Source organism: Chiloscyllium plagiosum, chromosome 7 (genome assembly GCF_004010195.1).
Source record: "Chiloscyllium plagiosum isolate BGI_BamShark_2017 chromosome 7, ASM401019v2, whole genome shotgun sequence".
NCBI lineage: Eukaryota > Metazoa > Chordata > Chondrichthyes > Orectolobiformes > Hemiscylliidae > Chiloscyllium > Chiloscyllium plagiosum.
Window position 1 is genome coordinate 9,954,677 of NC_057716.1, and position 25,937 is coordinate 9,980,613.

At 39.3% G+C, this 25,937-nt stretch overlaps 1 protein-coding gene across 8 annotated transcripts in view; it reads right to left on the bottom strand.

The window, feature by feature from the left end:
- Window positions 1-25,937, bottom strand: part of LOC122551298 (diacylglycerol kinase beta) — a 544,642-nt gene that overhangs the window by 185,331 nt on the left and 333,374 nt on the right. For 7 of the 8 annotated variants that reach the window (XM_043692997.1, XM_043692998.1, XM_043693001.1 and 4 more), the window contains 4 exons: window positions 7,523-7,608; window positions 7,049-7,138; window positions 2,897-2,998; window positions 2,682-2,740 (listed from right to left, as the gene is read on the bottom strand). In XM_043692997.1, coding sequence (XP_043548932.1) covers window positions 2,682-2,740; window positions 2,897-2,998; window positions 7,049-7,138; window positions 7,523-7,608 — 337 coding nt within the window. Of the gene's footprint in view, window positions 1-2,681; window positions 2,741-2,837; window positions 2,999-7,048; window positions 7,139-7,522; window positions 7,609-25,937 lie in introns of all 8 variants that reach the window. The other variant, XM_043693004.1, reaches the window with a different exon arrangement.

Consider the following 25,937-nt stretch of genomic DNA (forward strand, 5'->3'; position numbering starts at 1 on the left):
GAAACACTGTATCTCACCTTTGGAAGGTGATTGCCTACTTCCTGGTGACAGAACTTTAAACTGGGAACTTAGGGAACACATTGCAGCTGCAGCTTTTCTAGGCACATCAAAAGCACTTCAACGGTACAACCTACACAAACATTGATCTCATCAAAACAGCCATTCAAACATTGATCTTGCATTGTTACAGAAAGGATTTTCTTTGACCTTGCATAATCACTGAACTACAGGTGGTAAGGTCTCTGTCCATATATCACATTCTGATATGCATTCAAAGCTATCACTTGTATTTACATGTTGGTGAAAGAAGCTGTGACATCTTCAAAGCGTGACAGTAGTTTTCACAATTACAGATTACAAAATGATAAAGGCCCTATGTCTCTACTATGGAAGTGAACAACTAGAAGGCAAATTGAGATACTTATTCCCATACATGATAACACCAATATGACTTAGAATAAAATGCTCTATTGACCCATTTAATACCCAAAAACAATACAAGACGATACTAACACATGAAGAATATCCAGTCCTTCCAGCCTGAAAGGGCATTTCTCTGGGTTGTGATTCAATTACCCACTCACATCAGCTATCAAGGACACACACAAACAATGATCACTTGGCAATTTACTGGTAAGTTATTATTATTTGTGTAATTATTCTCACTCTTCATCAGCATTCCTCATCAGTGCAGAAAAATAAAGAGAAATAGACAAAAGGGAAAGGTCTGTTTTACAGGTAAGGAAGAGATCAAAACAATCCTCATAACAAGAGTGCCTCGATGTTCTAAATCTCTATTCATTCTCTTTTCTTTTACATATTAAGGTACTATAGAATAGAACTACAAAGATTACTACAAATATTTAAACAACTCAAAGCTTTGAGACAGAATGCATTGCCTTAATGAAATAAAGAGATAACATTTACTGTAACTCTTCATCTCTAAATTGTGTCTCATCCACAGGCTATGGATGTTTGTTATAGTTACAGCTATGCTAAATGTGAATGAATATTTTTGTGATTTAACATTTTGTGTATCAAAAATCATGCACTGAAGCACTGCATCACACTCTTAATATAGAGGTCATGAAAGATAACCCACTTTAGTGCAACATATTAGTTATCCTTTTAGTTTTTAAAAAGTCCAAAACAACATGAGAATCAAATCTACATGGAGGGAGAATTATTTTCAGAACCATACTTAATATGTCCAAGATAAAAAAAAAATCCCTCACTTGGGTATATGTTCCATTCTAGTTTGGAGCTGCTCGGTCTGCTTTAAGTCTTTTGAGTTTGAGTTTATTTACTGTTGTCACATATACTGAGATACAGTGAAAAGTGTTGTTTTGTGTGCTATACAGGCAGATTGTACCATTCAAGTGCATCAGGGTAGCAGAACAGACTGCATAATACAGTGTTTAGTTCAGAGTAGTGCTGGAAAAGCACAGCAGGTCAGGCAGCAGCTGATCTTCCTGCTCCTCAGATGCTGCCTGACCTGCTGTGCTTTTCCAGCATCACTCTGATCTAAACTCTGGTTTCCAGCATCTGCAGTCCCCACTTTTGCCTGCATAATAGTGTTACAATCACAGCAAGGGTGCAGAGAAAGAGATGAGAATTAACATTTGTGAGGTCTGTTCAAAAGTCTGATAACAGCAGGGAAGAAGCTGCTCTTAAATTTGTTCATACAGGTTTCAAACGTTTATATCTTCTGCCCAGTTCGGGAGGGGTCTTTGATTACGTTGGTTTCTTTTCCAAGGTAGTGGGAAATATTGATGGAGTCAATAGATGGAAGGCTGGTTTGATGATGTCTGTTCTTTTTTATATTGACAAAGGCTCTATTGATATTAAAAATAAGTTACAACCAAGGACTAGATGCCAACCAAATATGACAAACTATAGTATCCAGATTGTAACATCAACTCAAAATACATTTTTGGGAAAAATCTACAATATCCTAGAAATTTTCCAATAGGATAAATACAATGTGCTGATCTGTTTGCAGCATTCTTCTACAAAGATTATTTATCAAACCATGACTTGTTTTGCTATGACAAAAGTGCTATCTGAAATATGTCTGGTTTGTACATAAATCAAATATCTTGTGCTCTCAGTGTGTACAGAAAAACCATATAGAATCACAGGGATGTACAGCATGGAAACAGATGCTTCAGTTCAACTCGTCTGTTGACCAGATATCCTAAATTAATCTCATCCCATTTGTCGGCACTTGGCCCATATCCCTCTTAAACCCTTCCTAATCATATACCCATCCAGATGCCTTTTAATTGTCATTACCAGCCTCCACCACATCATCTGGCAGTTCATTCCTTAAACACACCACCCTCCATGTGAAAAAGTTGCCTCCTAGGTCCCTTTCCCCTCTCACCATATACCTATGCCCTCTAGTTCTGGACTACCCCAACCCAGGGAAAAAAACTTGTCTAATGACCTTATCCATGCCCGTCATGATTTTATAAACCTCTATAAGGTCATCCCTCAGCCTCCGGCGCTCCAGGGAAAACAGTCCCAGCCTATCCAGCCTCTCCCTGTATCTCAAACCCTCCAACCCTGACAACATCCTTGTAAATCTTTTCTGAACCCTTTCAAGTTTCACAACATATTTCAACAAGAATCAACTGAGAATTAGCAAATCAAAAATAAAAAGAACTTTTGGTACTTACCACACCTATAGAGAAATAGTTGTTAACAATACTGTATGGCACTGGATCCCCTTTCTCATCTTTGTTGTTTGCCTTTCAAGTTTCACAACATCTTTCAATAAGAATCAACTGAGAATTAGCAAATCAAAAATAAAAAGAACAACTTTTGGTACTTACCACACCTATAGAGAAATAGTTGTTAACAATACTGTATGGCACTGGATCCCCTTTCTCATCTTTGTTGTTTGGTATCACCTCTATACTCCATCTGTCCAGCATCATTTCTATACTGTTCTCTATGTCTTTCAGAACTTTCATTAAGTTTCCACCTTCGTATCCTTTTATAAGCATAAAGAAACACAAGTTTAATCTTTGACTCCACATGACTAATATAACAATGTTATTCTGATAGCTGACGCAGAACATAGGACTAATTAGGAATTCAAACAAAATTTTATTTATAGCACTTTTCACAACATTAGGACATTCCAAAACCCTGTACAGAAAATGATGTATTTCCTGAAATGTAGTATTTATTGTAATGTTGCGAAGCACAGCAGCTGTTTTTCACACAGCAATGTGTCACAACAGCAGAGATATCACAGCAGTGACTGTTTTTAGTGATACTATTTGAGCAATACATTTTGACCAGAGTATCAGGAGAACTGCACTGCTGTTCTTTAAGAAGTGGAATGGAACACGATTGAAGGGCAGCCGGGGCATCGGTTTAATGTCAAATTTGAAAGATAACATCTCCAACAACAGCCTCCTGCTTGTCTACCCCCAACAATACAGCATTCCCTCAGTGCTGCACTGAAGATTGAGAATTTTTAAAAATGTACTTGTCGCTTGATCACAACCACAAGAGATCCCAAACAACTTTATTTCAAAATAATTTTTTTGCAGGTGAACCCAACAGAAAATTTATGCAGAACAAGACACCATAAACTGTAACATGAGACACATGTCAAGTAATATTTAAAGATGGTGTTGTTTGTAGAAAGAATTACTTGCTCTCTTTCAAATATTACCAAGGGATATTTGTAGCACTTGATTCAAAGGGATACATCTTTGCCTTTCTGTGCTGTTGGTGCTCTGGATGAGCAGACTGTTTGCTCTTTGAAGAACCCATCTGACAATGAATTCAATGCAATGCAAATTGCGGATTCCACAAAGAGTAGGTGACTATTTCCATGAGATTAACACTCTAAAATAAGAATCTATCATGAAAGTCAGCAAAATAAAAATCAAAAGAACTTCAGTCAGCAACTCTGTCAAAGGAGCATTCCTTTAATACCATACTAAACTGACAGCTTGACAATAACTGACCATATCACATTACAGTTCTTATGCAGAGGTGACGGTGTTGGATTGGGTTGGACAAGGTCAAAACTCACAGGACACCAGGTTATAGTCCATCAGATTTACTTGAAAACACAATCTTTCAGTATCCCCACTCCTCCAAAAGTTTGTTTTCAAATAAACCTGTTGGACTATAATCTGGTGTTATACGATTTTTGACCTCATTACAGTTAATACATATGAAATCATCCTCATAGCATCCCACTATGAGGATGGGTAGGGGGGTAGGTCAGGGTGGGATGCTCTTCAGTGAGTCAGTGTGGACTCAATGGGTTGAATAGCCTGCTTTCACACTGTAAGAATTCCACTTACATTACAGAGTATAATGAACTTCAATGTAAACATCTGTTTTCAGACACACAAATGCAAACCTGACAGAAAAACTCAGGCCATTTGCCTTGGTTATAAATGCCTGTTTAAAATTCACGTTGCTCTGGTGTAACTAGATAACACAAGAGAAAGCCCCAAAGACAGATGTGACAAGCACGTGCTTCCAGCACACCACCACTGCTACTCTGAGATCAATATTGATATGGGTGTTTCAATTGGGCAGCCTCAGTCCACTGCATACCAATGGAGACAGTTGGAAGCCTGAATCATTTTCAAATACGGGTCTGATTTGTATTTAGTTCTTGTGCACTTCAGTCAGTCGGAGGAGGTAGGTATTTTGCAGCTATACTGCAGAGCCCAGCTGAGGGCCAGGGGGAGAGAAACCGGTGTTAAAGGAGATTAGCACATTATGTTGGTCTTGGGCAAGGCTGGTGGGTGTAGGTAATACTGGATGATGAGAGAAATTGAGGTTTTAGTCAAGAATAAGAAGGAAGCGTACGTCAGGTGTAGATACCAGAAATCGAGTGATTCCCCAGCAGAGTATAAAGGCAGCAGGAGTATACTTAAGAGGGAAATCAGGATGTCAAAAAGGGGACTTGAGATAGCTTTGGCAAACAGGATTCAGGAGAATCCAAAGGGATTCTACAAACTGATTAAGGACAGAAGAGTAACTAGGGAGAGAATAGGGCCCCTCAAAGATCAGGAAGGCCACATATGTGAACTGCAGGAGATGGGGGAGATACTAAATGAGTATTTTGTATCAGTGTTTGCTGTGGAGAAGGATTTGGAAGATATAGAATGTGGGGAAATAAATAGTGACATCTTGAAAAATGTCCATATTACAGTGGTGGTGGTGCTGGATGACTTAAAACATATAAAGGTGGATAAATCCCTAGGACCTGATCAGGTGTACCCTAAAACTCTGTGGGAACGGAGGGAAGTGATTGCTGGGTGCCTTGCTCAAAGATATTTGTATCATGGATAGTCACAGATGAGGTGCCGGATGACTGGAGGTTGGCTAATGTGGTGCGACTATTTAAGAAATGTGGTAAGAAAAAGCCACAGAACTTATAAACCGGTGAGCCTGACATCGGTGGTGGGCAATTGTTAGAATGAATCCTGAGGGACGGGATTTACTTGTATTTGGAAAGGCAAGGACTGATTAGGGATGGTCAACATAGCTTTGTGTGGGAGAAATCGTGTCTCAAGGTCTTGACTGAGTATTTTGAAAAAGTAAGTGGACTTATGAGGGTGATCTATATGGACTTCAGTAAGGCATTCAACAAGGTTCCTTATGGTAGACTGGTTAGCAAGGTTAGATCACACTAAACAAAGGGAGAACTAACTATTTGGATACACAACTGGCTCAAAGGGAGAAGACAGACGATGGTGGTGGAGGGTTGCTTTTCAGACTGGAGACCTGTGACCAGCGGTGTGTCACAAGGATCAGTGTTGGGTCCACTACTTTTCATCATTTGTATGAACGATTTGGAAGTAAACAGCAGAGGTATAGTTAATAAGTTTGCAGATGACACCAAAATTGGAGATGTAGTGAACAGTGAAGAACATTACCTCAGAGTACAATGGCATCTTGATCAGATGGGCCAATGGGCTGAGGAATGGCAGATGGAGTTTAATTTAGATAAATATGAGGTGCTGCATTTTGAAAAGGCAAATCAGGGCAGGACTTGTACATTTAATGGTAAGGTCCTGGGGTGTGTTGCTTAACAAAGACACCTTGGAACGCAGGTTCATAGTTCTATATTTTTTATTCATTCACAGCATGAGGGCGTTGCAGGCTCGGCAGCATTTATTACCTATCCCTAATTGCCCAGAGGGCAGTTAAGAGTCAATCACATTATTGTGGGTCTGGAGTCACATATAGGCCAGATCAGCTAAGGAAGAGAGTTTCCTTCCCTAAAGGACATTAGTGAACCAAATGTTTTTTTTCTAACAATCAACAATGGATTCATGGTCATCATTAGACTCTTAATTCCAGATTTTTCTTTTTTTTTATTGCATTCAAATCTACCATGGTGGGATTTGAACCCAGGTCCCCAGAGCATTATCTGGGTCTCTGGACTAACAGTCCAGCGATAATACCATTAAGCCATTGCCTCCCCATCATTGAAAGTTCCTTGAAAGCAGAGTTGCAGGTAGATAGGATAGTGTAAAAGCCATTTGATATGCTTGCCTTTATTGGTCAGAGCACTGAGTGTAGAAGTTAAGAGGTCATGTTGTGGCGGTACAGGACATTGGTTAGGCCAATTGGAATCATGCATACAATTCTGGTCTCTCTCCTATAGCAAGGATGTTGCTAAACATGAAAGGGTTCAGAAAAGATTTACAAGAATGTTGCCAGGGTTGGAGGGTTTGAGCTTTAGGGAAAGCTGAACAGCCTGGGGCTGTTCCAATCCTTGTGATCCTGCATTTCTCATGTCCAATCCACCTAGTCGGCACATCTTTCGACTGGACTAACAACAAAGGCATGTCCTTTAATATGGATATATTGTTATTTGTTAGGGCCACACAGAAACAACACAGGCATTTTAATTACTGATGATTAATACTTGGAAAAAATGGATTTGCTTAAGCTTGGGCAACATGTTTTATTTACAAGGTCAAAGCCAACAGAATCAAGCTGAATAATAAAACATTTAATTGGATCTGCAGTAAATACTGGGTTCCATTCTTACCTCCTCCCCACCTCAGACATCTAGCCAGATCATTTCCAGTACCCAATGGTAATACAGCTACAGGTGGGTGTTTTGCAAGATTGATTTTATCTGCAATAATGACAACAGATAGGTATGGTTCAGGTAAAATTGAACGCTGGAAAAGCAGCAGGCTGAAAAGAGACTGCTCTTCACCACAGTGACAGATTATAAACTATGACTAAATCTAACACGTGAGTATCTTAAATATACATTTAGGCTTTTACAAGTTTCTTTAATTAGAACTACATACTTTGAGTGGTGCAGTCTAGTTATCAAAGTAGTTTCAAGAAAAGGCAGATTAACAATAATATTTAATATACGAGACAAAAAGTGAAATGGTTATGCAAAAGCATTGTTTTTACACTGTTAAGAGAAGTCTGAGTTAAATACAATTATATTTTGATATCTTCTAAATTATATTTCACAATAATTTTTTCTGAATTTTGGAAATACCAATACAATCCAGTATCCATCCTACAGTTCCATCTCCTCCACAGGCCAGGATTCGGAAATCTGGTATGTCACGAAAAGTGTTTAACCTAAAAAAAACCCCACAAATGATCACATAAGGACTTTAATCATGGAATACTAACAATCCAGAATGTGCAAAAAATATTTTGAATGCATACTAATACTCAAATGTTAATAACTGTACATATATTTTCCACAAAATCATAGATGTTATCCAATGATTAGGAAATTAGCTTGTTTTAGTTTTGGCTGGTTGGATCTTGGTCAAATCAATATTTGATCAACACGAAAGACAACATAATATATTGAGCTTCCTTTTATCCTGTCTCTGTGAAGGCTGTCAAGAAATTTGCCCATGTTAAAGATTTTATATAAATGCAAGTTGGTGAAAGGAATTGACTCCAGGGACACATTGTAGTGGACAGATTTTATACAGCTCAAAAGTCTTCTACAGAGTAAGTCTTTTAATATGAGCACACACTTACTGAAAGAAATGGCATTTGAAAAGCAATTAAAAAAAACCCTTTACTCTCTGCAGGGCCCAGGCAGTGAATTAAGAATTGTTGATGTTCAAAGGCTCCTTAACATATTCTGTGAAGGCCTGCATATCTTTTTTTTAACCCCTTTTATCTCAGTCCTTGCAAGCTGTGCTATGAAAAATAACCAGAAGAGCTTCAAATAATTACAGCCGGCTGATGCATTGTGTGTCTTGAGGTTTGGATAAAAGATGTTCTGCAGATGATTGAAATATTCATGGAAGTCATGCAAGCACAGTCATTAGTACACTTTACTGTAATATTTCTACAACTGATATATAATATTTGGCTAATGAGTGAACATGAGATCTCAACATTTTACAACTGTACTAAAGAACTTTAGTGGTCCTCCCCAATCATGACAATATTTGCAGACCCAGTTTGTCAAACTTGTGCTAACAATTCACTCCACTTGTGTCACACCATACATGACATGTCAACAGTTTACATATTTAGATTACTTTTTTTTAGATTAGATTACATTACAGTGTGGAAACAGGCCCTTCGGCCCAACAAGTCCACACCGACCCGCCAAAGCGCAACCCACCCATACCCCTACATTTACCCCTTACCTAACACTACGGGCAATTTAGCATGGCCAATTCACCTGACCTGCACATCTTTGGACTGTGGGAGGAAACCGGAGCACCCGGAGGAAACCCACGCAGACACGGGGAGAACGTGCAAACTCCACACAGTCAGTCGCCTGAGGTGGGAATTGAACCCGGGTCTATGGCGCTGTGAGGCAGCAGTGCTAACCACTGTGCCACCGTGTCGCCCATATTTCTGGAACAATGCTTGAAATACATGTTGCATACTAAATTCACCCAGCAGATTCTGAAAAATTACTTTTAATGTACCATTTTAATAAATAACATACAATCCGAGCATAAATAATTTTTGTGATGTACCAATGAAAGCAAGTGCTCAAATACTTTGTCTGGACACTTTTCTTGAATAAAGTTTTTTAGCTCCTTTCTTGGGAAGAGCACCATTGCTGAAACTAGATGACTGTAAGAAGATTGGGAGGGTATCTTTGGGTAACAAAGTGCTGCTCTTGACTCCTGCAAGGATTTCAAAATTAACAGCAGACATTCTCGACAACAAAGAAACATAGGTTTGGTTTTTTGGATTTGATTAATGACCTATTGGGAGACTGTGTTGATACCTGCTGATGCTATTATCAGATAAGCTAGGTCCCAGACAGAACTCTGGTTTGATAGAATTTTTTGTTTAGTTTTAATGAGGAGGCTGCTCATTGATATATAAGCATGCAATATTGTAGATTTGGGTTTAACAGTAAATAGACATTTATTATGCAAGAGATATAAAGATACAGTAGAACAAACCAAGCTATTTATATAGAACACACATTTGAAGCATTTCAAAACACAGTAAAAATATCTAAAATGCTAATCACATAAACACTCCTGGACAATCTTTCTGTCTGTGCATGGAGCCTTCATGCATCATGTTTAAACACTCACTGCTTCAAATAACCCCTTTTGTGTTTTACTCCAACACTTCGGGTCAGGAACTATTATAAACCCCTTACTCCGAGGTAATTAAAAAAAAACCTAAACTATATTCTCCATGTCTCTGGAACAATTACTTTATACATTCATCCTCAGCTAGGAACACTGTAAAACTCCCCCAAAACTAAAACTGAAAGATTTCTCGCCAAGTTACGGATTTTTCTTTATGCTATTTTTAAAAATCCAGAATCGTCCATCAGAAAGTCTATTTTATGACACTGTGAACTTCATAATGTAAACAAAAATCCGTTAGTTTATGCAGGCTCTGTCTCTCAAACCATTATAAAAGAGACTGCTATGGCTACAGAAATACTGACAAGTTAATCATTAGACACACAGAACACGCATATGCCATTAGCTCAAACTACAAAAATCCAAACTCAAAAATAAATTATATTTAATATACATAAATCTCACATCCTACATTGCAGTGATACATACTTAAGATGTGGAAAGAACACAGGCTTTGTTTTAGCATATGTGCATCTCTTATTACATTGCTTCTTGCCAAAATATAACAGAAAATTGAGAACATTAATAAACACAAGCAAGCCCTCCAAACCAAAACTAGGAGTGTATAGCCTTACAGGAAATAGACAGGCCTCAAGAATTAGGCTTATGGATCTGTGCCCAAATCACAGTCAATTCCTGACTATGGTGCAAAAAATAAAGTCATGCTAATGGTCTCATGACCAGTGGAAAATACTTCAAATGTGGTCCTGCTCTGCGATTCCTAACATGCAAATAAGGGATTGTCACAGCATGCTGATTGTCGAGATGAACTGTGTACACCAGATTCTTGATCGAGGCGAGTTCTCAAATGACCTGTTTGTTGTTAACCATTAGGGTTTTTCTTTTCCATTTCTGGAACAGTTTAAAGTACTACACACTGGGAATGTGTTATTTTCATGGGTTTGTTTATGCTGCCAATTGTTTACTTCTGCACTCCTATTAAGTTGCAGTTGGCATTTAATTACAGCATACAAAACTGGATATTCCTCATCAATTCTTACTGCACAGCATATTTCAGGTTACGACCAATAATTCATAAGTGGTTACCAAATACAAATGCAATTTCAATGACACATGAAGCTTTTCTGTCTGCACCTCACATGTTTACAGGCCCTTCCTTTGCATCTTTATCAAGTCAGAAGTCGCACGATGCCAGGTTATAATCCAATAGATTTATTTGAAATCACAAGCTATTGGAGCATTGTTCCTACATCAGGTGAAGCTTTTGATTTCAAATAAATCTGTTGGACTATAATCTGGTGTCATGTGGCTTCTGCCTTTGTTCATCCCAGCCCAACACTGGCATCTCCACATCATGGCCACCTTTATAAAGGAGATGTGCCTTGCCACAGTTTCTTTGGAAGAAACTGGCACAGTACCGACCATCTGCAGGCTCATCTACAGATGTTTATTTATTCATTTTGTGGGATGTGGGTGTCGATGGCTGGTCAGCATGATTGCCCATGCCTAGTTAACCTTGAGAAGGTAGAACATAGAACATAGAACATAGAAGAATACAGTGCAGTACAGGGCCTTTGGCCCTCAATGTTGCACCGATCCAAGCCCACCTAACCTACACTAGTCCACTATCCTCCATATGCCTATCTAATGCCTGCTTAAATGCCCATAAAGAGGGAGAGTTCATCACTGCTACTGGCAGGTAATTCCATTAACTCACGACTCGCCGAGTAAAGAATCTACCCCTAACATCTGTCCTATACCTACCACCCCTTAATTTAAAGCTATGCCCCCTCGTAATAGCTGACTCCATACGTGGAAAAAGGTTCTCATGGTCAACCCTATCTAAACCCCTAATCATCTTGTACACCTCTATCAAGTCACCCCTAAATCTTCTTTTCTCCAATGAAAACAGCCCCAAGTGCCTCAGCCTTTCCTCATACGATCTTCCTACCATACCAGGCAACATCCTGGTAAACCTCCTCTGCACCCGTTCCAGTGCCTCCACATCCTTCCTGTACTATGGCGACCAAAACTGCACACAATACTCCAGATGCGGCCGACCAGAGTCTTATACAACTGCAACATGACCTCAGGGCTCCGGAACTCAATTCCTCTACCAATAAAAGCCAGTACGCCATATGCCTTCTTCACCGCACTATTTACCTGGGTGGCAACTTTCAGAGATCTGTGTACATGGACACCAAGATCCCTCTGCTCATCCACACTACCAAGTATCCGACCATTAGCCCAGTACCCCGTAGTGGTGAGCTTGCTTCTTGGACCGCTGTAGTTCACCTACCATGGGTTCATCATGATGCCATTAGGGAGGGAATTCTGGATTTTGACCCAGTGAGAGTGAAGGAAAGGTGATATATTTCCAAGTCAGGATGGTGAGTGACTTGGAGGGGAACTTGAAGGTGGTGGTGTTGCCATTTATCTGCTGTCCTTGTCCTTCTAGATGGAAGTGGATCAATTGGAGAGACAGTTAGAGGCAATGAGGAATTTCCAAGAGCAAAGGGATGTGATGGATGGCAATTATAGGAGGAGGCATTCACATAGATGGGTTAAGTCTAAGAAAGGTAACAGAGGTAGGCAGTTAGTGCAGGAGTCTTATGTGTCTATCCCCATTTCTCTAAGAGGTCGATTGTGTTAGGGGACTCTCTAGTCCGAGGTACAGACAGACATTTCTGTGGCCAGCAGCAAAAAATCAGAATGGTGTGTTGCTTCCCTGGTGCCAGGATCAAGGATGTCTCAGAGAGGGTGCAGAATGTTCTCAAGCAGGAGAGAGGCCAGTAGGAGGTCATTGTACACATTGGAACCAACGACATAGGAAGGGAAAAGTTTGAGATTCTGAAGGGACATAACAGAGTTAGGCAGGAATTTAAAAAGGAGGTCCTCAAGAGTAGTAATATCTGGATTACTCCTAGTGCTACAAGCCAGTGAGGGCAGGAATAGGAGGATAGAGCAGATGAATGCATGGCTGGTGTATAAGAGAAGGATTCATATTTTTGGATTATTGGAAGCTGTTTTTGGGGTAGAAGTGACCTGTATAAGAAGGACTGATTGCACCTAAATTGGAAGGGGACTAATATACTGGCAGGGAGATTTGCTAGAGCTGCCCGAGAGGATTTAAGTTAGTAAGAAGGGAGGGGTGGGACATAGCATTATAGTGGGGAAAGAGATCAATCTGAGACTGGTACAGTTGAGAACAAAGACGAGTCAAACAGTCAGGGCAGGTAGGGAGAAAGCAGAGAACAAGGTAGAACTGATAAATTAAACTGCATTTATTTCAATGCAAGAGCCTAACAGGGAAGGCAGATGAACTCAGGGCATGGTTAGGAACATGGGACTGGAATATCATAGCAATTACAGAAACATGGCTCAGGATGGACAGGACTGACAGCTTAAGTTCCAGGATACAAATGCTTATGGAAGGATAGAGCGAGGGGGAGTGGTGTTTTTGATAAGGGATAGCATTACGGCTGTGCTGAGGGAGGATATTCCCGGAAATACATCCAGGGAAGTTATTTGTGTGGAACTGAGAAATAAGAAAGGGATGATCACCTTATTGCGATTGAATTATCCCCCTAACAGTCAGAGGGAAATTGAGAAATAAATTTGTATGGAGATCTCAGTTATCTGTAAGAATAATAGGGTGGTTATGTTTGGGGATTTTAACTTTCCAGACAAAGACTGGGACTGCCATAGTGTTAAGGGTTTAGATGGAGAGGAATTTGTTAAGTGTGTACAAGAAAATTTTCTGATTCAGTACCTACTAGAGATGGTGCAAAACCTGACCTACTCTTGGGAAATAAGGCAGGGCAGGTGACTGAAGTGTCAGTGGGGGAGCACTTTGGGGCCAATAACCATAATTCTATTAGTTATAAAATAGTGATGGAAAAGGATAGACCAGATCTAAAAATTGAAGTTCTAAATTGGACAAAGCCAATTTTAAATATATTAGGCAAGAACTTTCAAAAGCTGATGGGGGGGTGGGGGGGGAAGATGTTCGTATAGGGAATGCTGGATGACTAAAAAAAATTGAGGGCTTGGTTAAGAAAAAGAAGGAAGCATATATCAGGTATAGACAGGATAGATAGAATGAATCCTTAGAAGACTATAAAGGCAGTAGGAGCATATTTAAGAGGGAAATCAGGAGGGCTAAAAGGGGACATGAGATAACTTTGGCAAACAGAGTTAAGGAGAACCCAAAAGGTTTTTACAAATGCATTAAGGACAAAAGGGTAACTAGGGAGAGAATACGACCCCACAAAGATCAGCAAGGAAAGATGGGGGAGATACTAAATGAGTATTTTGCATCAGTGTTTAGTGTGGAAGAGGACATGGAAGATATAAAATGCAGGGAAATAGATGGTGACATTTTGAAAAATGTCCATATTGCAAAGGTGGTGGTGCTGGATGTCTTGAAACACATAAAAGCGGATAAATCCCCAGGACCTGATCAGGTGTACCCAGAACTCTGTGGGAAGCTAGGGAAGTGATCGCGGGGCCTCTTACTGAGATATTTGTACCATCAATCGTCACAGGTGAGGTGCCGAAAGATGGAGGTTGGTGAACGTGGTGCCACTGGTTAGGAAAGATGTTAAGGACAAGTCAGGAACTATAGATGAGTGAGCCTGACATTGGTGGTGGGTAAGTTGTTGGAGGGAATCCGGAGGGACAGGATTTACACGTACATGGAAAGGCAAGGGTTGATTAGGAATAGTCAACATGGCTTTATGCGTGGGAAATTATGTCTAACAAACTTGATTGAGTTTCTTGAAGTAGTAACAAAGAGGATTGATGAGGGCAGAGCAGTAGACGTGATCTATATGGACTTCAGTAAAGCGTTCGACAAGGTTTCCCATGGGAGACTGGTTGGCAAGGTTAGATCTCATGGAATACAGGGAGAACTATCCATTTGGATATAGAACTGGCTCAAAGGTAGAAGACAGAGTGGTGGTGGAGAGTTGTTTTTCAGATTGGAGGCCTGTGACCAGTGGATTGCCACAAGGCTCGATGCTGGGTCCACTATGTTTTGTCATTTATATAAATGATTTGGATGTGAGCATAAGAGGTATAGTTAGTAAGTTTGCAGATGACACCAAAATTGGAGGTGTAGTGGACAGCGAAGAAGGTTACCTCAGATTACAAAGGGATCTTGATCAGATGAGCCTATGGACTGAAAAGTGGCAGATGGAGTTTAATTTAGATAAATGTGAGTTGCTGCATTTTGGGAAAGCAAATCTTAGCAGGACTTATACACTTAATGGTGAGGTCCTAGGGAGTGTTGCTGAACAAAGAGATCTTGGAGTGCAGGTTCATAGCTCCTTGATAGTAGAGTCACAGGTAGATAGGATAATGAAGAAGGCATTTGGTATGCTTTCTTTTATTGGTCAGAGTATTGAGTCCAGGAGTTGGGAGGTTATATTGTAGCTGTACAGGACATTGGTTAAGTCACTTTTGGAATATTGCATTCAGTTCTGATCTCCTTCCTATCAGAAAGATGTTGTGAAACTTGAAAGAGTTCTGAAAAGATTTACAAAGATGTTGCCAGGGTTGGAGGATTTCAGCTATCAGGAGAGGCTGAGCAGGCTAGGACTGCTTTCCCTGGAGCATCGGAGGCTGAAGGGTGACGTTATGGAGATTTATAAGATTATGAGGGGCATGAATAGGAGAAATAGACAAAGTCTTTTCCCTGGGGTGGGGGAGTCCAGAACTATAGGGCATAGGTTTAGGATGAGAGGGGTAAGATATAAAAGAGACTTATGGGGCAACCTTTTCACGCAGAGGGTGATGCGTGTATGGAATGAGCTGACAGAGGAAGTGGCAGAGGCTAGTACAATTGCAACATTTAAAAGGCATCTGGATGGTTATATGAATAGGAAGGGATTGGAAGGATATGGGCTGGGTGCTGGCAGGTGGGCCTAGATTGGGTTGGGATATCTGATTGGGATTGTCATGTTGGACCGAAGGGTGTGTTTCCATGCCGTACATTTCTACAACTCTAACTGGTTGTTGGTTTGAAAGGTGCTGTCTCAGGATCTTTGGTGAATTTCTGCAATGCATCTTGTAGAATAGCAGCTATTGCACATCAGTGGGCTACTTTGTCCTGGATGGTGTCAAGCTTCTTGACTGTTGTTGGGGCTGCACTACTCCATCACACTCCTTATTTGTGCCTTGCAGATGGTGGACAGGCTTTGAGGAGTCAGGAGGTAAGTTACTCACCGCTATATTTCTAGCTTCTGACCTGCTCTTGTGGTGACTGTGTTTATGTGGTGAGTCCAGTTGAGTTACTGATCAATGATACCTGCAGGATGTTGATAATGGAGGATTCGCTGATGGTAACAGTTGAATGCCAAGGGGCAGTGGTTAATTTCTCTTGTCAAATTTGGAACATGGTCAGCTGTTTCGACAGAACTGAAAGTTACTATAACATGGAGCATGCATGTTAACTGAACCTCCTTGTTCATTCTGCAAACAGGATCTTCACCAGGTATTTGCATAGATTGAAAAGACTCTCATAGCTTTCTCTATTACAACATAGCTTTCTCTATTATTTCCCTACTACTATGAGTAAAGAAACTACATCTGACATCCATCCTACATCTATCATCCCTCAATTTAAAGCTATGTCCCCTCATATCAGCTATCACCATCCAAGGAAACAGGCTCACACTGCCCACTGTATCTAATCCTCTGATTATCCTGTATGTGTCAATTAAGTGATGTCAATCTTCTTCTCTATAATGAAAACAGCCTCCAGTCCCTTAGCCTTTCCTTGTCAGACCTTCCCTCTGTCCCAGGGAACATCCTAGCAAATCACCACTGAATCCTTTCCAAAGCTTCCACATCCTTCCTATAAGGCAGTGACCAGAACTGTACACAATTCTCCAAATGAGCCGACCAGAGGTTTGTACACCTGCAACATGACCTTGTAGCTCTGCAACTCAATCCCTCTACCAATAAAAGCTAAAACAATGTCTGCCTTCTTAACAACTGTATCAACCTGGGTTGCAACTTTCAGGCATCTATGTATATGGACACCAAGATCTCTCTGCTCATCTACACTGTCAAGAATCTTACCATTAGCTCAGTACTTTTTATTCCTGTTGCTCCTTCCAGGGTGAATCATCTCTCACTTTCCCACATTAAACTCCATTTGCCACCTCTCAACCCAGCTCTGCAGCTTACCTATGTCCATCTGTAACCTGCAACATCCTTCAGCACTATCCACAACTCCATTGATCTTAGTGTCATCCGCAAATTTACAAACCCATCCTTCTATGCCCTCATCCAGATCATTCTAAAAATGACAAACAGCCGAAGACATCAGCTGAACAGGATGTGGAACTCTCAATGAGAGAATCTTATGTTTCCTTTGAGTGTAAAATGCTTCCAATAGTAATCAAATAACAGCAGGTAAATTGAGGAAAACCTAGAGGTTTTATTTATAAATACATTAAAAAGAACTGAACAAAGTACACTGGGATTCTAAGGGTACTCTAAGTTTTGTGTGGAAATGGAGGATGTTTCTGATAAATGTCTCATTTTTCCACAAGATGGGGATTGAATGGATATTGCAATCAGGGACGAATGGGAGACATTAGATGAAATGAACAAACTGAGAGAGGAAGAAAAGGGTAAAAATAGGGTAAAGCTGCACATTTGAATGTAAAGTATTCAAAGTCAATAAGAGAAACAGTTAATAAAAAGTGAAAGCTCTTGTCAAACCAGTCTGGCTCCAGATGTGGTGCCAGAAGACTGAACAGCTAACACTATATCATTGAAATTAGACCTTAGTCAACATAACCTTGATGGGAAAATAACCGAAAAAAACTTCTCAGAGACAGGATAAATCTTCATTTAGAAAGTTGAGGACGAATCACAGACAGCAAATGTGGTTGTGTTCAGTTAATATCCTGACTGCCAGACATAATTCTGTTTTTTGAGAAGGTATAAATGTATAGTCATTGAGAATAGTAAACTTGACAGAAATTGATATAATTTTAGGAAGGTCTTTGATAAGACTGACTGTTCCTAAAAATGATATGAACCCAGCAAAAATGACAATCGGTTTTGCTATAACGCGGTAGTTCCATTCTTGTGCAATCCTGTGTTATAAGAAAATTGCATAATAGCAGTACCATTTAAACTAATGGGGCCGGAATTATGTTATAACCAATACAAACTTTACAAGTTCCTGCTATCGAAACACAATGCCCCCAATAACGATACAATGAATTCGCATTAATAAAACATGCATTATAGCAGAATGATCCGTACACAATTGACCACGAGACAAATTGACAGGAAGCCAAGAGTAATGGTTGATGGGTGCTTTTGCGGCTGGAAAACTGTTTCCAGTTTATCGCACTTGTGATATAGATAAACATATATGCATCAAATATCTGTTATTCTTTGTTGGCAAACTCTTCTGAAATTCTTGGGAAGATCTCAGCCAAGTTTGGACCAAGGGACATATACAAGGGAAATTGCCATCTAACCATTCCCACTATTGAAATATTGGTGGGGCAGGGCTTTGGCTTTCCAGTAGCTGATCCTGCAACAAGGTACCACAGACAACATAACTCAAATGTTACAACCAAAATATACATTCCGTGAAAGAACACAACAAACCTATCTCCTAAATCCTGACTTTCATATTTCGTTTTTTTTTCCTCATTCAGTTTCTTTCCTCTAAACTATGATCTGAGATGCAACATATCATTGCTTAGTAAAGGAAAGTGATGGGCATGTAGATTTGGGAAGAAGAGACAACTAGAGCAAAAAGAGAAATCAACAGAAACTGACAAGCTACAATTAGAGAAAAGCATGTTGGGGAGGCTAGATTAAGGCAGCAGGAAGTGAAGTCGACAGTAAGTGACAGAATGCAAGAACCACCAGCGTTGAAAGTAAGCGACCACATTGTTTTAAGGAAACGTTCGTTTATGATCCTCATCACAATGCTCAGACAGAGTTAGAATACGATATTGGCAGTGGATCAGATCTCTGTGGATATTGTGTTGCAACACAGTGGAATAAAGAGATAGTTTTTGTGTGTTGCACAAATGGTCAAGTATGTCTGCCACCCTTAAGTGAACTATCAGACCTACTGAATGTCCTCCTTATGGCAACAAAATCAAAACACTTCTTTAAAACATCAGAAAATAAAACAAGAGATCACCAAGAAATCTCTCTATTTTGGCTCAAGAAGGAATAACTTTAATGCAGTCCATCTTCAAAGAGACACTGAAAATAGAGAGAGGGTTAATACAACTGATGCCTTTGACATTGATGAAGTTGTATACAGGGTACTAATAGATATTGTGAAACTAGATATGAATGTAGATTTTGATCCTAAGGATTTCAAGATGTACATTGAGGATATAGAGGAGGATATAGAAAAATCATACAGGAAAAGTCATAAATCTAATGAACCTCGATTTGTTTGGATTGACTGTAGTTTAATGTGAAAAGAAATTTTTTTTGTCAAGATATTTCTGACTACAAAGATTGAGTGAATTTAAATAGTTGTTTCATATTAATGGGATTAAAATTATTAATTAAATAACTGCATAGATATTAAAAAATATTTCAAATACATTACTTCATGGACACTTTTTTGAATTCTGGTATTCAGCTTTAATATCTTTTTCATTCAAGTTTATTATTCTCAATTTTGCCTTTGCAAAAATAGAATAATGTTCAGCAGTCAGAACATTGGCTGTCTGTGATTCATTGTACTGGTAGAGTCAATATCTCAGCTCATTACTTCATAAAAGCTTACTTGAATTTTATTGCTTTATTTCCTGGAAGTAGAACCAGGAGGGTAAGCTTGTATACTAATAATTAGGACTTGAATATGATTAGGAAATTTGCAGATGAAGAAACAAATTAGCTGTGTGGTTGACATGGAAAAGAATGGTGTAGACAGCAGAAAGGTATCAATGGATTACGCAGGTAGACAGAATACTGGTAAATAGAGTTCAAGCGAGAACTGCATGTGAGCTAGTGCATTTGGGAAAAACTAACAAGATAACGGAATACAAATGGTAAGATACACAGATAACTAAAGGAAGAGAGAATGTTTCCCCTTCTGAAGAAATCTAGAATTCAGGAGAACAATTTCAAAGTAACAGGTCTCTCATTTCAGACAGAGATGAGGAGGAACATCTTCTCTCAAAGGTCATAAATCTTTGGAAATCTGTGCTCCACAGAGCAGTGGCAATTGGATAATTCAAAATATTCAAGGCTGAGTTTGACATAGTTTTGATCTCTAAAGGAGTCAAGAATTAATGGTGATGGTGGTGGTGGTAGGCATTGGGGGGTGGGGGTGGAGTGGTTCTAGACAGAGAAGTAGAATTAGGCCATAATCAGTTCAGCTATGATGATATTAAATGGGATAGCAGGCTTGAGGGACCAAATGGGCTACTCCTGCTCTTAATGCTTATTTTATACACTTAACAGTTTCACGAGGGAAACTGTGTGACTCTTAATATATTTAAGTTATGGACATGATAGCTCCATGGGTTTTTTATTTGCTCATCTCCAAACATACTCAGTAAAAGCAGGATTAAGTTGGATTACTGACATGCTGGCCTTTCTGTGCCCAACAATGTTTCCTCTCTGCCATTTGCAGTTTAAAGTTCTAACCATAAAACCAGTTCTCTTTAGTAAAATTAATTAATCTCATGAATGGACAAAGATGACTTCTCATAGGTTTCATATTAGTTTGGCTTTTGTTGAACTGACACTTAGAGGACACAAATGCAAAGGTTAAGAGTTTCCTTCACATTGAGGAAGGAAGCTGAGTTTTGTTATTGACTCAAATATTATATTCATAATAACGCCCAAAGTAGCACCTTTCACCAAACAAATCAGGTTAGCTCAAGCACAAAGGTTTGCAAATATGGAATATGCAAATAAATAAGGTATTAAATATTTTGTCTTTCAATGACTAGCTCATGAGGATAATCGTTCCATCTCATGTTTAAGAAACTGCATAGATATAACACCTTTTTTTGACTTTAGGATATGCCAACACACTTTTTAGACACTCAAGTACTTGAAGCTGTGACAGCAAACTAAGACCTGATAAAAAGCAAAAAGATGATATGAACAAAATCGTTTTTTTCCAGTGCAAATTGCTTAAGGAATGAATATTGACCAGGGTATCAAGTAGAATTTATATAGTCTTCCTCAAAATAAGGCCATTAAGACTTTAACATCCATTGAGGGGGCAACTGAGGTCTTGGTTTAACACCTCATCTGAAAGTTGGAACATCTGTGCAATGCTTATATGCTAGGCTAAATATTTGCCAAGGTCTTGATCCACACCCTTCAGACCCAGGCACTAAACCACAGCTTACATCTTATTTATCTGATGAATTATACAAACTAGTGATAAACTTGTTGAAAAACACGGCAATGAATTTTATGAACTGTATTTACCATGTCGTAAATGGCCTCTGTGCACAACAGCAGCTTTAGCCTGAATTACACACAACTTCATGAAGTCCTACAATGGAGGACGTTGGCTTGCCTGCAATGCTCTCTAGGTAAATAAAATGCTCAAGGTTTACCATCGTGGAAATAATGAAAAATTCTTACTCGCTTCTAAGCTGTGGATGCGAGGAAGGGACAGAGAAGTCTTTTCTCATCTGAAATACTGAGTGTGTGAGGCAGGGCAGAATAATTTAAGGATGTTGCACATTTGAAATATCCATCCACTCAAGCGAATTTTATAAAGGGAACCAAAACCAGTACGTAAGAAATAGGAGCAAGAATATAGACCACATGGCCCACCAATTACGCTCTGCCAATCAGTACCATCATAGCTCAACATCTACAGCTATCCACCTGTCTCACATTATCTCCACATCTTTTGATACCTTTTGTGCCCAAAGATGTTTTGACCTCTGTTTTGAATATATTCATTATCTTAGCATTCACAGCATTCCGGAATACAGAATTCCAAATAATCACAAACTTAAAATCAACAAAGTTTCTCTACATTTCATTCCTAAAAGGCTGACCATTTACCCTGAGATTTTAGACTTTAGTGGAATCAGCAAATCAGCATTGGTTGTCTCATCTCAGTCACTGATACAGACTGCAAATGGAAGAAGGCCAAGCAATGACCTTTATGTAGCTGTACTAATTATACTCTCCGATGCTGAAAATGACACAGTTTATTCCTGGTCTCACTGTAAACTAATTCTCAGTCCATGCTAACACACTGCCCTCTAATCTTGTCCAACAATCTGATATCTGGCATTTTATTGAATGCTTTGTGAAAATCGCAAGAGACCCATACATCTACCTGCTGACTACAACTACCAAAACCTCGAGTGCAATTTTAAAATACAATTATCCTTTTTCTAAAACAATGTTGACATGACCTAAACATACTGTAATTTTCCAAATCCCTTATTACTATATCCTTAAAACAAATTCCAGAATTCTCCCCATTCTTGATGTCAGGTGAATTGGCCTAAATTACTGTGTATTCTCTCCCTGTCCTTTTTTAAACGATGGGTTTAGTGACTTCTGATTATTCCAGAATCCAAAGATCTCTGGAGACCAAAACCAACACATCCATCATCTCTCCAACCAGCACTTTTACAACTTGAGTGTAGGCCATCAGGTACAGGGCATATGCCAACTTATAGTTGTATTAATTTTTTTAGACAATTTCGTTTAACTTTACTAATATTATTCTAATTTTCTCCAACATCATTAGTCTCTTAATACCCTACAATAGTCAATACATTTGGATGTACAGGGGCACTAAACAATACATTTACATGGAATACGTGGGTAACCTCTTGATTTAGCAAACAGAGCTCCTTTAAATAAGCTCCTGCAAGCATATTTTAATTCCAGGGAGGCTGGACAAGACCTGATGCTTGCATTGCTTTTTAGCGTAGCGGGAGAGACAGGCAGCTTGTTACAATGTGAGGCACTGAACAGCAAAAGTGGTTGACTTGTTGCTGAATGACATCATTCTACATCAATGTCAGATTTACAGGCTGCGCCAACAGCTTTCATGGCAAACACATTGCCTGTCCTTCAATCAATGGCCATGTCTGAAAGTCAAAAGGGGAGGATTAGTCCTTAGTAAGGTGAAAGAGGATTATAGTTTACTGCTTCGGTCAGCCAAGAGACTCGCCCAATTGGAGTAAGCAGGGGGTTTAGCAATGGTTAATCAGGCAGTTGGTTTGACCAGAGTTCATGGTTCCAAATCTTTACAGTTTAGGGATCAGGCTAAACTCAATCCTAAAGATCAAGTGTAACCAGTCTTGGGATTACAGTTACATCAGCCGGGGTGCTGTGCAGACAGCAGTTCAAGAGATGGGCCAGTTTCTCCAGCTACAAGAAAAAGGGAACGTTTGACATTGAGTGAGTGGATGGAGGAGTTATTCATGGAGATGCATAAACACGAAGGAGATAAGGTGATTCCAGTGATTGAGTAAAAAGTAAAGAGGACAGAAAAGATTAGTAATCTGGAAGGATGTGTGGACAATAACGAGAGTTGCAAACTAGTGCAATGGTGGTTTTAGACTAAGTAGTGGCCCTGTGAGCATAGTGGATGCGATGGTAATTAACTAAAATCAATTCATCACAGTGCACACACCTCCAAGTTTTGGCTTCATGATTGCAGCAGCCAGCTAGCACAAACTGCACTGTTGATTGGTTGCACATTTCATAGAATCATTGCATCCATATAGTGTTGAAGCAGACCGGCACCAGTAAATTACTAGCAATTGTCAAGCCCTGGGTGGAAAAGGTGAAAAGGGAGAGAGAGAGAGAGAGAGGGCCCAGGAGGGCAAGGAGAATCCAGACACATGCTCAGAATATGAGGAGATATTCACTGGATGATGAATCCTCACCACTGTTCATCAGGTTTATTAAGCTAGCAGGGCTATATGCATGGCAAGCTAGATCTGCTGCCACCATCCTCCTTTTAGCATGTAGTTTATTGTATGATAGCAATCAGCTATGAGTCACATTAGTAAAATGGCCATTGTTACAAAAGTTGTGAGGGAGACCTAGATGGTGAGTCAGTCACTTCCAGATCCAGTCCTGTTCTCCTACCTGAATCCAAATGGTGTCACCATATTGGGTAGAGCTTAATGCACTCCTCAGTAACCTTTTCAAAGCCTAACACATTACAATATAGTAACCATGAAGGTTAATGCAATGGGCAAAAGCCTGAAGGGCTGGTATGTACTAAAAAACACTTAATGACCATATATGAATGCCCAAGGAGAATGAATATATCAAATGTTATTTCACACTAACAGGACCACAGACCTCTATCATATTATATTCACAATGCGATTATTCACTTATCATTTCAAAGAGAAATAATCCTTTAATAACCTCTTAAATTTTCAATCAAAATACGAGTCCAGCACCGAACCACTTTCAAAATATGTAATTCAGGAACATTTATAACTCTGCCAAATATCCATAAGTCTACATTAGCAAGTAATAAAAGATGAAATGGCATTGAACACAATTATCTTGAACATATAGAAATCTTTTGCTCTGTGCTAAAATATGGATAACTGGGTAAAGTCAGATTTTAAATCAACTGAAATACTTTATGTAGGGATTGGATGCCTGATATTAAATGGCACTCTAATTCTATTTTGCTTTATAGCGATTTCCATATGGTCTGGTTATGGTCCAAGTCAACTTATTGCTGTTAAATTTCAATGAGTATTCATATCCCAACTATTTTTTTTTTATAGATATTTTTATTAGAAATTTAACATTTTTACAAGTTTACAAAAATAAACAAAACTCTCAGATATAAACATTGATATACAATTAGCTCAAATATACAATAACCAAAATTTGACAAAAAAAACAACAAAAAAAACGAAAAAAAAAAAACACAAACAAACAAAACTCAACTATCTACTAATCTAACCTACAACTAACCAGGGTGTATATTTAAGTCTCTTACATGCTCGGTATGTGTTAGCATCAGATATGACAAAACCCATATTCGTGCGGGATTCCTCCCCCGAGAGGCCGCGGACCAGCCAGGTCCATAGTCTCAATTAGATAAAAGCCCTTGTTAGGATAGCCAAAATATCTGTATTTATGTAATTCAAAAAGGGCTACCATATTTTATAAAATAATTCGGTCTTTCGGTGCACCATATTTGTAAGGAAGTCAAGGGGAATACATTCCATAATTAGTCTGTGCCAATTTGAAAGTCCAGGGGGGCCCTCCGCCACCCAGTACATCAAAATATTTTTCCTTGCACAGAAAGAAAGAATAGAAAATAGTCTCTTCCCGTACGTGTCCAGGGAAGGAAAGTTCGAAAAGCCCAAGAGGAGAGATACGGGGCCCACTTTTATTTCCGTTCCTAAAATTTCTGTCAGGGTACTTGCTACTCTAGTCCAATATCCACGGATCTTATGACAGGTCCATAAGCAATATACAAGAGTGCCCACCTCTATTTTGCATTTAGGACACATTGGAGATGCTCCTGCCTTAAATTTTGCCAATCGAACCGGTGCTATATGGGCCCTATGAAGTATCTTCAGCTAGATAGCCTGGGTTCTGTTACAAATAGTAATTCTTCTAGCATTTTCCCAGATATCATTCCACGTTTCTGTGGAGATTTCTAGTCCCAGATCCTGATCCCATGTTTTAAGCAGATTATCCATATCTCCCAATACTTCATCATGTAGTAAATGATAAATATTACTGACGGAAGATACCCCCACTGGTCGTAGGACACTACATTCTCTATCGGATTTATAAAGACTAATAACGTAGTCTTCTTCTGTATAAAATCTCGAATTTGGAAGTATCGAAAGAGGTCTCCATTAGGTAATCCGAATTTCTGACGCAGCTACTTAAAAGACATCAGGACCCCATCTTTAAATAAATCCCCAAGACATGAGATACCCCTGGCTCTCCAGAGCTTAAAAGTGGCATCTGTTAACCCCGGTTGGAATCCCCATGCTCCCACTATCGGTGCATAGGGGGATGTTTTATGTGAATTACCCTCATTTTACCGCATTATATTCCAAGCCTTGATTGTATTCAGTATTATAGGATTTTTACAGTGATCTGTAATGATTTTCCTCGTGTCTGAGAATAAAAGGTTAATAAGTGGGTATTATATTCCAAGCGGCAAAATGAGGGTAATTCACATAAAACATCCCCCTATGCACCGATAGTGGGAGCATGGGGATTCCAACCGGGGTTAACAGATGCCACTTTTAAACTCTGGAGATCCAGGGGTATCTCATGTCTAGGGGATCTATTTAAAGACGGGGTCCTGATGTCTTTTGAACAGCTGCGTCAGAAATTCGGACTACC